This window comes from Ambystoma mexicanum, chromosome 6p, assembly GCF_040938575.1.
Source record: "Ambystoma mexicanum isolate Mex_15411 chromosome 6p, UKY_AmexF1_1, whole genome shotgun sequence".
Classification (NCBI taxonomy): Eukaryota; Metazoa; Chordata; class Amphibia; order Caudata; family Ambystomatidae; genus Ambystoma; species Ambystoma mexicanum.
The window spans coordinates 1331603617-1331619566 of record NC_090935.1 but is presented as its reverse complement, the minus strand read 5'-3'; the positions used below and the strand labels follow the sequence as shown (position 1 = coordinate 1331619566).

The 15950-nt window shown below is 42.4% G+C and overlaps 1 protein-coding gene across 7 annotated transcripts in view; it reads right to left on the bottom strand.

Annotated features, from left to right (window-relative positions):
- The window catches only part of ACO1 (aconitase 1), a 792824-nt gene that overhangs the window by 446973 nt on the left and 329901 nt on the right, over positions 1-15950 (bottom strand). For all 7 annotated transcript variants that reach the window (XM_069625992.1, XM_069625995.1, XM_069625996.1 and 4 more), the window contains exon 10: positions 381-497. In XM_069625992.1, coding sequence (XP_069482093.1) covers positions 381-497 — 117 coding nt within the window. The remainder of the gene's footprint in view (positions 1-380; positions 498-15950) is intronic.

Below are 15950 nucleotides of genomic sequence, written 5' to 3'. Positions count from 1 at the left end.
CCTCAAAGATATAGGCTCAGAATTGCAAAACCGGTGTTCTTGGCTGTCTGCTCACTTGGGTCATGCTTCAAGCACCTTCAACAAGTGAAGCAAACACATTTGCTAAGGTTACACATCCATCCAACAACAAGAAAGGGACAGCATGAGGGGAAAAATATTTAAACTACTGCACAAACCATGAGAAAAAAAACAACACATTCGTACTTCATTTACTGGCAGTTTGATTTAAAAAAAAGTTACATATGTATTCACTATTAACACATAATGGCAAATTAACCGCATTAACCTGTGCCTTTCTTTCAAAGTTAAAATTATAATTCATTTATAGTGCCCCTGTGAGGATTAACTTAACCCAAGTTACTTTTGAGACCAGGACTCACCTTGGCTCCGAGACAGCTCTCAAAGTCCTTCTTCATATCGGAAACGGCTACTTTATCCTGAGGCCTCTTGGGACCACTGCAGCAAGGAACCACTGTCCCAAGATCCAATTCGATCACCTGATTGGTAACAAAAGTAATGCAACTTGAAAGCTCTCATTCCAGAATGACCCATCACAAGATATCTAGCATTTGAAAGCAGTTCCCAGAAGAGTAGATATACTCCTTGTAGCATGGAATGTGACAAACAGATAACATACTCTCATTTATTTTGATAACAGACGGGCCCATAATGTAGATTTTTGAGGCAAAACGGAAAGGTGAAACATTTGCTTCTATTCAACAAGATTAACCATTAAACAACTTGAAGTCAAAAATCACCCCTAGGTTTCCAGCCTTGGTTCAAGGCAATGGGAAAGCAACTAAGCAAGTCAGGCAAATTCATTATCAATATGCGCAATATTGATTCTCTTAGTCAAATTGAGCCATTAAAATCTGCATCAGCACCCACATCCACCCATCATTTTCAGACGAACCAGTGCAACATCCACACACAAGCTCTCTCAAGGATTAGCATTTACAACTGTAGGTCTGGCAAAAACAACTCTGCATAAACAGTGGATGGTTCAGACCCAAGCGATCATGCTTATCCTGGGTCAAAGAAGTGTGATCACGTTACCTAATGCAGAACAAAGCTTGGCCAACTACCCACATTACATCAGAGTAAGTTTACAGTGGTTTACTGGGCTATGATATCCCCATGGCCCTATCTGAACACTACAATCTGAACATGAAAGCTGTTTGCACCATTGAGAGCACAGACTCTAAAATGGGGTGGTAATGCATCCACCCTTGGGGAGCCAAGGTCTCCAATGCCCTACACTTAAGTCTTAGACTTTGTACAGAATTTTCATACACCAAGCCAAAATCTGTATTTCCATGAATGTGGTTCGACAGCGGTCCTTTAATCATGCCAGTTTAGAAGGTACTGGACCACAGTGGAGTAGCATTAGCACATTGCTTTTATGGCGTTTTTTGCAGAACACCTTTTGAGGGCTCTACAAACAGTGACCTTAAAGGTGGGGCAGAGGACCTGCCAAAAATGAAACCTAAAATCTTAAAATGGTACTGTAGCAGAGCAGTGAGGGTTAGGGGGTGATGCAAAAGTGCAATTTGTCCACACACTTATCCATCGAAAATAGACACTTGTATGATAAAAAAATGCAAATATGGGTCAGATATGAATATAAAGAAACAAACACGATAAATGTATAGAAGTTCATTTACATCATATTGTAAACAGTAGTTCACCTTCTAAACATATGTTCAAAAACAGATGTATTAAAGTAGGAGTCAATTGATCACTGTGCCCAAATGCACTTACTGCAAACATTACCCAATGCCAACAAACATTTCTATAAATACAACCACAATCAATGATAATCCGCCTCAAAGCAACAAAAAAAAAAACACTGTCAACTAACATTTGTAAAAAAATATTTTATATTAAAAAAATAAAGATATAAATATTTATGTTACTAAGCATTCACTCAACACCAATTCATAAAACATCAAAAAACCTTAAAATGTTGTATAGCCCAGCCAATATTGCTCCCTCCCACCCCCATTTCCACCTCCATGTGGTAAATCCTTTTCACAACTGAAGGCTAGTTTTCATTTCTACAAAATGACGATATGCAGATCCCCATGATTTCTATTTATTTTATACCCAGACTAATGATATATTCAACATAGGTATTGTGAAAACTAAGTTGATTCAAGACAGTGGCAACCAGGCCACATGATTACTTCCATATGACAAAAAAAGTTGAATTTCTTGATATAACAAATTACACTCCAGTTCATTACCTCACAAATAGGAACACTCCCTTCTTTATGGGACCTAGTGCCGTCTCTATCCTCTCTTGAAAGCCTGCTGCTTCACTCCACTGACTTTTTGCTAATTTGTTATGGGGAAAGTGACTCGTCCTTAAGGCTGTCAGTACTGGGAAACCGTTTCCCTTATCTTGCTACAAGTTAGCTATTTTGTGCAACTTTGTATCATTGCACAATGCATTTTACAATACAGTGCAATGGGGTTATTTGTATGCCCCAGCACACATTCAGATGATTTTTTGGTTACCTTTGATGCGCCTAAAAACTAAAAGCTGGTGGCAGCAGTTGTATTTTTATTATTTTGCAACATTTCTTTAGCCCTACCGCTTTGGACTACTACCTGTGGCTGCAGTCCCAAGATGGCCGTGCCAAGAGGGGTTTGCTTTTTCTTTCGGCCATCTTGTTCGGCGACAACCTTCCTGTCCTTTGTTAGTTAAGAATTGGTGCAGTCACGCAGTGAGACTACACAAGACTTCTCTGCTTGGTATTAGGTAACCCACCTTTTGGTATAGGTCTGTACTACGCAAGTTGGTAGTGTGACTGAGCAGCCAGGCCTATCGCAAGAGGGGTAAATGTGAGCTGTAGAGTTGTACAGATGAAATCAATCAAACCAAGTAACACATACACTCAAGGTTTGAGTTATAAATATATATTTACACATCTGTTTTTGTTAAGCTATCTTTAAAAAGGCAATTGTTTGTAACAAGTCAAGCCAACTTTAGAATCACTTTTCAAAGTCATTAAGTTTGTGAATACACTTTGGTTATGCCTATACATTTCTCCTACACCCTGAAGTGACTTCAATAACAAGGATAGTATTGCATTTATATTAAACACCAATATACTTTTTAGACTGTTTCAGGAAGGAAGGGCTAAGGAAAATAGAAACTTTAGAACATACTTTCTTATAAATTAAAGACAGTTTGAATCCTCCAATGAAATCTAGGTAAGCTTTTCCCAGCAGTAAAAGTGTTCAACAAATTACAACCTAGAGGGACAAGTAATGCCAAAGTCAATGGATTCAGAAGAGTGCCTTTAGGGAGTCAAGAAAGCCAAAGTCAAACCGGACAAAGTCTATAGTTCTGATGCACTTCTTGGATACACTCTTTCACAAAGTTAGTTCATTCAAGAAATTCACTGAAGGAACACAAGCTGTTAGGCCTGCACACAGTTAGTTGAAGTAAACTCAAAAGGTTAAGCAAGTGCAATTCTCAAGTGAGAAAGCACGATTTAAGGCAAGAAGGTAGTAAAAGGTAAACCACTGCCACAAGCCAATGAAAGTAGTGAGGGTAACAAAAAATGTTACATGAGAAAGTAGGATAAGGGGCTACTAGGTAACCCCCCCAGCACTCCACATACGATGGTGTGTGCTGGACCTACAAATTTAAAAAGGTAAGTAAGATCAATTTCACCTTACTATTCTTGGGAACAGTAGTTCACCCAAGAAAAGGTATTTAAAACCTTAAGAGAAATCCTTTGGATTTCTCAGTGACACTGCACTGAGGGTGCAGTGTGTCACTATACAAAAAGAAGATGCCTATGGAGTTTGTCAGACTCCAAAAACAGGTAATATTTGGATGACTTTCACCTGTCCTTGGCCAAATCCCGTTTCCCAGGTTTTAAAGTCAACTTCAAATTTTCAAAGGAAGAGAAAAGTCTTGAACCAGTTCTTGTAAGTTCCAGGACAACATAAAAAAGGTTCAAACAAAAATCCACTGGTAACAATTATCTAGGTTTGGTTGAAAAGATCCTCTTCCAATTCCAGCCAAGAAAATAGCACCAATGGTGATCCTGGGTCTCTTCTCCGAGATGGTTTGCCACAATTCAAAGAATAGGTATTCAACTTCTTCCCCTACAACTTTACATTTGGTTAGGACTTCTACAGTACATTTGGTACGTTTGTCAGGGTGCTTCTCTTTGGGTAGCTACTTCCCTTTTAACAACCACCCTTCTACTAGGGTTACTATGAGAACAGTCAATCTTGTCTCACAGTATGCCACTTCATCAAACTACTTCACGGACATGCACTGACAACCTTTTACACAACCACATTTCGGGTATTTCTACTTCTGCTTTGCATTTCAGAATTATTAGGCATGCAACAGCACAACACTGACCTCCACATGTAGGCCAGGCACTCTTCCCTTCTTTGAGCTCCAAGAAAAGGGCATCCTCTTTTTTTCTTCCGTCTGTCTCACTGACATACTTTTAGCCTGCCTCTATCCACAAGAATGACTTCCTCTCAGCTTCAACAGACTCCAGCACTACAAGTTATTTCCTTAATATTCTTTACAAGCACCATTCTTTACTCGCATCGTCTCTGTTCAGATAATTACCCAGAAGCTGTAGTGACACTCTTTCAGCTTTAGGTAACAATACACACTTATATTTGAGGCCACTGGACCATTAATAGATTTGCAGATTAGGTGGATGGGCTTAAACAGTACCCGTTTCACTTTGGAAAGGGTTGCCCTCTTGGCTTGGGTAATGCCTGTGCTCTTTGTCAGTATAACTTCTTGAAATAAAGAATACCATTTCAGGTATACTACAATGTTCAGTCTTCAAAGGGAAACATGTTCAATAAAATGAAAATTCTCCTGTTTAATTCCTCCCACCTTTGAGACTCGCAGCTCTTTTGCTGGACTTTAGGACTTTAATTATAAGCCTGGAGTGAGAGCCCTTTTTTCACTCATGTGTTTTAACCTGATATAGATTACATCCCTTGGTTTTTGGAGTCTGAAACTCCATAGGCATCTACTTTTTGTATGGTGAAACCGCACCTTCAGTGCAGTGTCACAGAGAAATCCGTTAGATTTCTCATAAGGTCTAAATACCTTTTCTTGGGTGAACTGCAGTTCCCAAGAAAAGTAAAATGAAATTGACTTCACTTTCCTTTTCTATTTGTAGGTCCAACACACACCATCTTATTTGGAGTGCTGGGGGGGTTACTTAGTAGGCCCCTTTTCCTACCTACTCATGTAACATGTTTTAGGTTACACTCATAACCTTAAATGGCTGGTGGCAGTGGTTTAATTGTCCTACCATTGTGATTTTCTACCTTGTACCCCTTGCCAACTGCATTGTCGCTCTCTGATCCAACTTTCAGTGCTAAGCGGATGACACTAAGCTCGTTTCCAGGTTTCCCTCTGCCACCTCTTCTTCTCTCATCTCTGATTGTCCGTCTACTATCCAGGAGTGGTGTGCCGCCAATGATCTGTGCCTTAATGCCAGTAAATCGGAGATTCTCCTCATCGGCACACCTGCACCCTCCTTTTCCGTCACTCTCTGGCCGGCCTCCCTTGGCCCTCTGCCTGCTCCCACCTGGGAGGCTAAGAACCTCGGGCTCATCTTCGGCTCACTCTCCTTTTTGCCTCACATCTCCGACGTCACCAAGTCGTCAAACTACCAACTGCACCTCCTCAGAGGTATTCCTCCTTTCCTCTCCTTCCCCCAGAACCTTACCGTCTCTAAAGCTCTGGTTCTCTCTAGGCTGGACTACTGCTACAGCCTCCTAAATCTGCTTGCTGCTACTCTCCGCCCTCTGCAACTCATCCAGGACAGGACTATGAGACTTGTCCTTAGCCTCAAGCCCTGGGATTGTATCTCTCCAGCCCTGAAATCTCTTCATTGGCTCCCAGTGGCTGCAAGGATTAAATTCAAGACCCTCTGCATTGTCCACACGGATTTCTGTGGCCTGGGTCCACAATACCTTCAACTCTCCCTCTGTAAATACCTTCCCACTCGAGCTCTTCGCTCCTCCAACTCCCTCAGGGTCAGTCGCTTCTCCAAGCAACGAGTTGGGGGTAGATCTCTTTCCTCAGGTGGGGCCTCCCTCTGGAACGGCCTCACTGTCATTCTGAAACTTGGAGAACCAACTCCAGTTCTTGCAGCACCTCAAGACCTTCCTCTTTGCTCTTCCTCTCCCCTGCTGATCTGTCTGCTCCAGCACCGTACACCTGGTTACCCTCTGATTTCAGGCCCAGGTCCCTGCCCACCCAACCATACACCTGCACTGCCAACCCTGCAATTGGGTCTGTATCTGTAACCCTAGAGTCCCCTTACCTGCACTTAGACACCCCCGGTCTGCGCTTTAAAACTTGCACTTGCCACCCTGCCGGCTGCACTACCAGCTGTTTTTATCCCTTGCTCAGCACTTTCCATACACTCCCCTCCCCGTCTCTTGTGCGTTATCAATGTCAATGGGCCCAGTAAGATCGTTGTTTTGTCCTCCCTTGTTCCACTCTTGCCTTGTAGCACTCTGAAACACTTGTGTATGAGCGCGATATAAATACAATATATCATACCACAGGCTGATTCCTCAGCTGCAGTATAGCACCCATTGGTGACCATTTTGTCAAAATGGCCCTGGTCTTTTTTTGCCATTTTCTGTTTGTGAGCTCTTTCTTGGATTTTACTCTGCGCACCAAAACAGGTTTGAGCCCTTTGTTTGTTTTGTCTTTGGCGGGCTTCAGTACAGGCAAAGGTGTGTCTGAAAGGGCAGGAAGTGAGGGAGGTTTCCAAAACTCCCCTGTCCTTCGTCTTTAGGAAGGCCTGTATGCACCCAGTCCAGATTGGCTGGCTGGCGCAGGACAGCTTCCCTGCTGTTTGTGCGACAGCTAAGCTGTGCATGAATTGGAGAAACCTGCTTAAAAAGGAGAGGGTTTTAGGACTGAAGACAGTCGACCACTAGGAAGAACTACCCGACGAAGAAACCGTGAACGAAGCTTGCGGCATCCTCCTGGACCGTTGGAACTGCCCGGTGAAGCCAGGGACATCATTTCACCAAAATGCCAGGGCCAGCGGAAGTGACATCACATGACCCTTGGCCCCTGATGTCATTTGACCCCACCCCGAAGTGATCTTGCAGGAAGCGATGGAACACGACCTTTCACCCGCTGACAAAACGGGAAGTGGCATCACAGAGCATTGTACACTACGAAAAATATGCTTACGATATCACTACAATGTGATGTGCATTGCATACAAGAATGGGTCGCCATATGTATCGTTAAGATCAGTGTGTATAGGCCCATATTAGCAAATTACTGTGAATGCAAGCAGACTTCCATGACGAAATGGTAATGTATTATTATACAGCATTTACGCTTAAGCACTTTATATAGAAAACATACACCCAATATCACCCAACCTGTGTTGGTACTCATTTATCGACCTCAGAAGGATGAAAGGCTGAGTTGAGGCGTTTTAAGAACAGACTAAATCAGCGACTCACCCCCTGAGGTGAGTCTGAAATAAACCTTTAATGAGTCTAACAATTATTGTATAGAATTCCAGAAAGACACATTATTTGGTATTCCTATTCTTTCTTATTTAGGGTCAGTGCTGAAAGTGTTGGACTCATGGCACTCCTGTTTTTATTTTTCGTATCTTTTTTAAGGCGCCTGAACAAGAAAGCCAGCCACTACAGAAGTAAATAGCCGCATGGTGCTGGCCACAGCCCAGGAGCTTGCATTACAAAAAATAATAATAATAAATTATCTTTTTTCTTTTGTACTTTTTTTTTTTTGGGATGTCACAGGGGAGACCACCGAGGTCGCAAGGGAGACCTCAGAGGTTGCAGTTGTGACCTCTGGCAACCCCTAAATAACGTCCCTGGATGAAGCCCTGCAGCTGTGCTGAAACTCCTTTCCCTGACCGACGAGAGAAGCTCCGGAAGGGACGACTTTTTCCCTTGTGTTAGTGGGACCAACTAACCCCGAGACGAACTCCACTGGACCAACTTCCATGTATGTGCGCACTATGACTTGCCTGTTTAAAGAGAAGGACTTTGCTAGGGTTATCAATTTTTTCACCCTGTCTGAAGAGGGCCTGATGAGACTTTGGTCCGTGAGGAACTGAGTGCCTCGGAACCCCAAACATTTTGAAGGAACTGTGCAAGATTTGGTGCAATTTATTGCAAATCCCAATTGTTGGAGAAGAGCTTCTGTTGGTCTCAGAGAAAACATGGTCTGCTATGTTGGACCTCAAACCTATCTGTCATCTAGATATGGATAAACGTGGTTGCCCCGCTTTCTGAGAAAAGTTGCTAATGTTGCTAAGTATTTTGTGAACGTGCTGGGTGCTGATTGTAGGCCAAGAGAAGTACTCTAACCAGTAGTGGCTTTCGCCGACCTTGAACCAGAGAGTTACAGTGTCGAACGCATCCTTGAGGTCCAACGTCACCAGATATTCACAAGGCTGTATGGCCTTTAGGACGCCCCGTTTGATTTTTTTTAGCTTTCGCAAGTCCAGGATAGGATGCCACTTCCCTTCTGGTTTCTTACCGACCAAGTTCCTGGAGTATACTTCTTTTCCTTTTGCCGAATGAGGAAGCCTTTCGATTGCCCCGTTTCTTTAAAATTTGGCGCACCATCTGTTGTACAATTTGAAGACGCAGGTGAGATACCTTTATGGGAGGCAACAGGATTTGTGGGCATTTGAATTCCAACAAGTGGCCGTGCTGGATGGCATCCAGCACCCACCTGTCCTTTGTTATTGCTTGCCACTTGCTGAGGAAAAATGCCACATTTCCTCCCACCTGTCTGCCCCTGAGGCAGTTATTGTTGGGACTTCTGCCTACATCTTTGAGAGTTGGCTGATCCGCGCTTTCATGGTCCTTGGTGATACTCCCTGCTATGCTGGGAGTATTGGCAATTTCTCTGGTATAGAAATAGTAGCTGGATCTGTTGTAATTCTGGTCATCTCTTGAGGACGAGAAACTGGAATTACCCAAGGCCCCACAAAAGTACTGCCTGCCCTGCAGGGTAGTAAGAGAACTAGCAGTGCGAGTCTGCTTTCATGGTTTTGAGGGCCTCAATCTTGTCACCAAACAGACTTTCTCTTTCAAACGGCATGTCGGCCACCTTGTGCTGAACTTCTTGCTGAAAATCAGTCCAACGCAGCCATCCTTGCCTTCGGAGGACCACCCCATATTTCCAATTTGTTTAAACCCTGATTCAGCGAGATCTACAGCGATATTAATGCTGTGGTTTGAGGCTTCTTCCCATTCACACACCAGCGTCATGGCTTCCTTTGTTGCGCCAGTAAGTGTTCTAATAGTTCTGTATCATTTCATCGGCAGCCATTTTTACAACTGCCTTTTTTTGAAGAGTACACTATTATTTTTTTAAAAGTCATCGAAAGTGGGGGTTGGTGGAGGAGAGGTTCCCCCCCACCCCCTCCAATCTCCCACTCCACCTATTTTTAATTATTACCAACTCCCCCAACCACTTATCTGCCCTTTCCCACCCTCCCAAATAAGGAAATGACTTTTCACAATAGTGTACTTGTAAAAAAGGGCAGTCGTAAAAATGGCTGTTGATGGGACGGTATACCTTTCTAATATAGGAGATAACCAATGCCACATCTCTCGATCATATTGAGCCAACTATAGTGAGGGCATTTGCTGCTTTGACAGTTGTTGCACCAATGGTGAGCACCTTCTTAGCAAAGGCATCAACTTTCCTGCCTTCATTGTCTGGAGGAATGGCACATTTGTGCTGTGTACGAGCCCTGCGACTCGCTGCCGGTGAGGGTGGGTTGTGAGGCGAGACATTTTGTTGTTGTTTCAGGTGCCTTAAACTTTGTATCCAGTCTCCCCTTAATGGTCGGCTCTGTAAATGAAAGAAAGAGTACAGAGACCCTCTTGTCAAACTTGATCCAGGATGGGTATGGAAAACACTGCTTTCCTGTGCTTCCCCCACGTGGTCAAAAAAGTAAACCATCCTTTTCTTCATGGATTAACACAAACTCCTTGCACGCTTTAGAAACCATTGAGTGGCAAGCCCAATGTCATCTGGAGGAGTGGGTTGAGCAGGACTACCCTGCATATCTTGGTCCGGGGCATCCGTTTCCCTCGTGTCAGCTCTGCGAGGAGATGACAAGGCGGTGTAGCTTGTGTCTCATGGACCCGTGTCTGGGTCCGAGTCTATCAATTCTCCCTCTTCTTGCTTGCATAAAATTTGTGGGCCATGGCAGGGATTGAGCTCGTAGACATTTATCTTGGGCCTTCGAGGGATGGCCTGAATCCCATTGATGTTGCTGCCCTGTCGTACCATGGTCTTTTTAGCACACATGACATGACTGTGGCTGCGGCGGTGGAAGCCTGGCATTGAGCTGTCCCAATAGTGACTTTAGTGTGGAAAGCAGTTGCAGGGAGAGCAAGGATTGTGGGTTTAGGAGGGGGTGTTGCGGATTCAAACCTCCCCTTCCCGATGGTGTTGTAGGTAGAGTTGGCGTGTCTTGCCCTCTTGACGGTAGGCGGTCAGAGGGATTGTTTTTAATGGGAGGTTGGGAGTACCTTCCTCAGGATCAGAGTCAGTGACACCTTTATCGGGGAGGCTAAAAATCTGAAGTGATTTCATGCTGTAGAATGTCCTCGGGCATGATGTCAGGGTAGTTTATTAGAGAAATTCCTAGAGGAACATGCTCATGCTCTACCGTGTCCCTTGTCGGGTTTTTAATATACTCAGAAAATGATATATTGTTCTGTACAGGTAATTCCGTGGTCTCTGTTGACAGTGGTTGGCGGTGTTGAAGGCTGCTCAGAAATAATTAGGGGGAAGTCAGGTGAAGCTTAAGGTTCCGAGGGAGCAAACCTGACATATCTTGAATAAGAACAAAAACAACAAGGCTCCCACACCTTTGGTTGGTCTGTGCAAACAATTCTCTGGATAATAATGGAGTTATCACAGTTGCAAGGATAGTTCAAACAATGGCAAGTTGAAGTTCACGGAAAATACAACCTGACTTCATAAGTAATGCTGTTAAAATGGGTAATATTTAATAAAATATGTAATGTTAAAAAAACAAATACATAAAAGCAGACATAAAAGCTAACAAAGTGACTAGTGCTAAGTGTTAATCACCATCAATTGGTAATGTGCAAAATGTGCTGTAAATCTGTATCACTCTTATAGATACTTTGTTTACATCAAATGTACACATATACAAAATGACATAAGGTTATTAATTCCTTGATTTTTTGTTAGAACAAGCAACACAAATACAACATCTGAGACCTTCATTAACAGATGACTCAAATCTAGGTGCCTTAGTCAAAAGAAGTACCTAAAGTGCACCTTTCACAGTATTTCTAATACTCCTTGAGATACTTTACATTAGTATCTATAAATGCCCAACAGGTTTCGATTCTATGTCCCTTAGCGTTTAATATCAGGAACTTCTTCAGGGGGATATGTGAATCGGGATGAACCAAAGACCACCGACCAATTTGTGATGGTCTTGTAGTTGACTTGGCAAGTTGAAGCAGTTGTTGCAATGTGAAGGTTTAGATCATGTATTCCAGTGGACAATCCTACAGGGTTTATGTTCCACAAACTCCTGTCGTTAATGTAAGGAGGTTAATTCACGCCAAACAGTCTCTTATTGTCAGTAAGCGTTCCTAGGTGTTGCATTGGTTCTCAGTGTAGCAGTCCTAGGGGGTCCTTGGCAAGTAGCTCGAAGTCGAAAAGACACTTCGTCTTTTTCGTCCTGCTTGGATGTGGTAGAGCGTACTGGAGATCGGGATAATTAGTAGGGTCATTATTCTTGCTAGTGGAGAATCGAGCGCAAGTGTCTCAGAGTGGACGCATGCGCACCAAGGCAGAAAAGCTCACGTGGTCTGCCGGGAGGTGTTGAAGGCTGCGCCAGCTTACTCCCGGGCGATTTGTGTGTTTTGGTTGTAGACGACAAAGAGGAAGTCTTTGTGGCCGATTTGGATCAGAGGGCCTTAAACAAATGTGGGTTTCATCGATAGGTGTGACCTTTTTTTCCGTTTTTGTCGATGGGCCCTTGGACGAGTGTTTAGACCCGGTAGGGGACCCCTCACCACTACCTGGTTCTTTTTTTTAACCGGAGGAGGGTTTGACATTATCGTGACCCGTGAACGATTTTGGCTCACCCGTTTAGTTTTTTCGCCAACATTCTTCAGAGTTGGATCTCTGATGTGATGGCAACCTCTTGTCAAAGGGAGTGGTAGCCCACTTCGGACGCCAGGTATGCTCCTCCATGAAGGCAAAAAATTAGGTGACGGTTTCAGTCCTTAAGGGTTTTTTGGGAGAAACCCTGGCAGACGTCACATTCCTCTGGAATTGTTAGGGTAGATGCAAATATGCCTTCATACATATTCTTTAGGCCTCAGGTGTCACAAGGCCTGAACAAGGACTTTAGGTCCCGAGGTCTTCATGGTCACACACGGGACCGTAAAAGTCGTTGTGATTGCTCCAGATGGAGTAAATTGAAGAAATAATATTTTCAATGAGTGGCAAGTATACTTTTTTGGCATTTTTTGTAGTATCTTTGTGGATGTCTGAGGTTTTTAGCTTTTATTGTTCCTATTACCTTGTTTTATTTACTTTTATGAAGTGTTTTTAAAAAACAGTGAAAAGGAAATCTGAGAACCCGATTGTAGGGGGAGGGCAGAGTAAAATCTCCAGAATATTCAAACCAATAAATTAGGTCAACCTATTAATTAGGGAAACCAAAGATTTCCTACATGATATCGACGGTCCTGTAGATTTGGCGAACCCTGTGGGCTGCAGGGCTAATATCCTTACGGCAAACAGGATTTTACCAATACTGGGCCATAACGATCTGACGCCTTTGTCGAATTTGGCCTTGAATTGTGTGGTAATGGAAAAGGACGATCTGATTTCTTTGTGTGAGCCGATGGTGGGGAAAGGAGCGGGGATCGTGAAGTTAAGACCACATATTTCTATTGAAGACCATCTGCCATCGTTCAGTTGCAGATAAAGTAGAGCGAAAAACTTTTTCCTTTATAGGAAAACAGCATGGTGCTGAAATAGGAGCAGGAGCTCAGTGCCACAACATTGTGGAATTGTACCCCCGCTGTGACAGATAAGTCTAGTATAGATACAGGGATAGAATATATCCAGGATAACTCAGTGGGCAACCCCCCAGTCATCTCCCTCAGGACTAACTCCGGGGGGGATAAACAACAAGTCTCAAGGCTAATAGTTGGTAATAAGAAAAAAGCTCAGATAAAACTACACAATCAATTTGAACCATTTGCTTCTCCTAATGTATTCACAGCAACCAGTGGGGTAGGTGAGGCTGAATCTAAGTGGAAGATGGTCACCCATGCAAAGTTGTGGAAATGTGTAGGGGGGTCCCACAGAGGGAAAAGGAAACTGGGTGCAGAGAAAAAGGTGGGCACCACTAATATTAATTGGAAAAGTTCCCTCTTTACTTTAGGGTTAGTTTTTTTTGCAGAGCGACCAGACTATAGGGGTCCTTGCGACACCGGGACTCCAAGAAGTCTAGACAGAGAAAGAAAAGCTGGATAGACCAGCCAGCAAAGATTGGTGCTCACGCTAGTGCTCAGTACTCCGAGTTATTTTGTTGATGTTCGTAAATAGTCTTTACATTTTCAATAAAGATTCCTCAAGCGGTTCATAATAAATTGTGACATCACAATTTTGTTTATGTTGTGGTATATATAAATATATATACACACCGCAGTAATTTCTTTTTCATTTATCTGCGTGATAGTTGTACAAAAACCATCCTAGTCAACTGCAAAAGGAATTATGGTTGTCTGTGCCTATGCATTTCGGAGTCTAGCTCCTTCCTCAGGGCTGAAAACCATATTCTGTTAGTTAAATTCAAACATCAATCAACATATGGAATCCAAATTAAAAGCACAATTACAATAAGAGTAAATAATTAATGTAAGAAACAATACATACCACATTTCCCGTGCATAATATATGGTAGAGATAAGGGAATAGAAAATAACATGCAAAATTCAGTAAGTTATGCATGTGCAGGGTCCTCAAGAGCCAACAAGTGATATTACCAAAATTAAATCGTTCCCTAACACTGTACCTGTCAGTCAACTGTCTTAGATCTAAAAATAAAAAAAATAAACAGAAAGTCAAATACACATGTATATTGGATATGTAAGTGCAAATCTGCATATGGGTAGAATTAATGCATTGGGGATTTGTTACCTTATGCGCAGATCAAGTAAATAAAACTCCCATGAGTTCTATATGGAAGGGATACAAAAAGGTGGACACGGATGTAAGTGTTAAAAAGATCTTATGGCGAGTGGGAGGACAATAAAACGAGCAAATCTTGTCAATAGGTAGTTCCTTACCGTTTCGCACAAATGTGTGTAGGTGCGCGAGACCTTGCGGATCCTTGAATCCTAATGGCGATTACTTCCTTGTATAGTCCGTTGTCATGGTATTCCCAACGTGGCACTGTGTGGCGTCGATGGGCGTGTCGACGCTGCCATGCCTCGTGTCCCACATCCCCTAGGTTACAGGGGAACGGGGGCATAACCGTATTGCGGTAAGAGTGCGAGCCTCGCACTGAGTATGTGAAAGTCTCCCAATTACGTGTGGATGCGATCACGATTGTATTCAAAGTAAGACCTATAAATACATGCGGTTTGTGTACGGAGAAGTAAATCATAAATAATGAAAATTGGAGAGAAAAAAAATAAAGGTGATTAATAAGAAAAAAAGAAAAGTAAATATAAATGAAAGGGAGTTAAAAAATCAGGCAGAAATTAAAACAATGAATAGGCCTATCATTTGTGTGATGTTAAACGTATAATGGTGTATGTAAAAGGAGGACTAAATATGGATGATGTAATATGCAAGAATGTGAAGTGGGATTGTGTTCAAGAAAGTTGTAAGGGGAGATTCCCCTATGGGATCAGTATACATAACGATCCCATATTGGAAAAACAACATGGTAACTGTAATTACAGGAGAAACTAAAACGATGAGAAGAATATGCGGATCAAATTTCTCTTAAGACAAATGGTTAAGAAAAACCACAAAGGGAGTCATTATCTTATATTAAGTTAAAGGAATTTAAGATATATGTAGCTAATCCAGACATATGTAAGTCACATGTGCATAAACATTACTATATGGTCATACATTTCTGCATATACTGCATACATCAGTTGTAATTGAATCTATTTCCTCATTGGTCTCATGTTGTAATTGATCGCTCTGTCATGCGCAAGTAAACTAAATTAAACTTGGTAACTGTATTTCAGTGAAGTACATAATTATAAAAACGAACTACATCCCAATTCCCTACCAAAGACATAAAAAGTGTGTATAAGAACTGTATATTGGTATTATAGGTAATACTAGAAAAAACAAGACCAATTAATCTCCTCATTCAGTCCTCTCGGGGCAAGAGTTCTGAGTCTGTCTATCCAAAAACATTCTCTTCTGTCAAGTCTCAGTTGCAGATTTTCATGAGGCTCATGTCTGTGAATTACTTAAGTATCAAGAAGCATATTTGTGCCAAATTGTGCCTCTTCTCAACGCAATGTTTGGCCACTGATGAATTAGTGTTCTTGTTGAGGATGCATGAGCGATGCACATTCCAGCATAACATCGCCTTCCTTTTTGCCTGTACCACGTAATACAACCCACATGGGCATTTAATTGCGTAAATTATGTTTTCTGTTTTGCATGTTGCATAGTCTTTTAATAGGGAATTTCTTGCCAGTGTGTGGGTGGTTGATGCTCTGTCCTTTCAGTAAATAACCGCAATTACTACATTGTAGGCACGGGAATGCTCCTTTACGTTTAATTTCTAGTTTCTGCTGTGCTGGGTGTGTTTGTACCAAGGGTCTCAAATTCTTACTCCGCTGGTACGCAAATGTAGATGAGTCTTTGAATA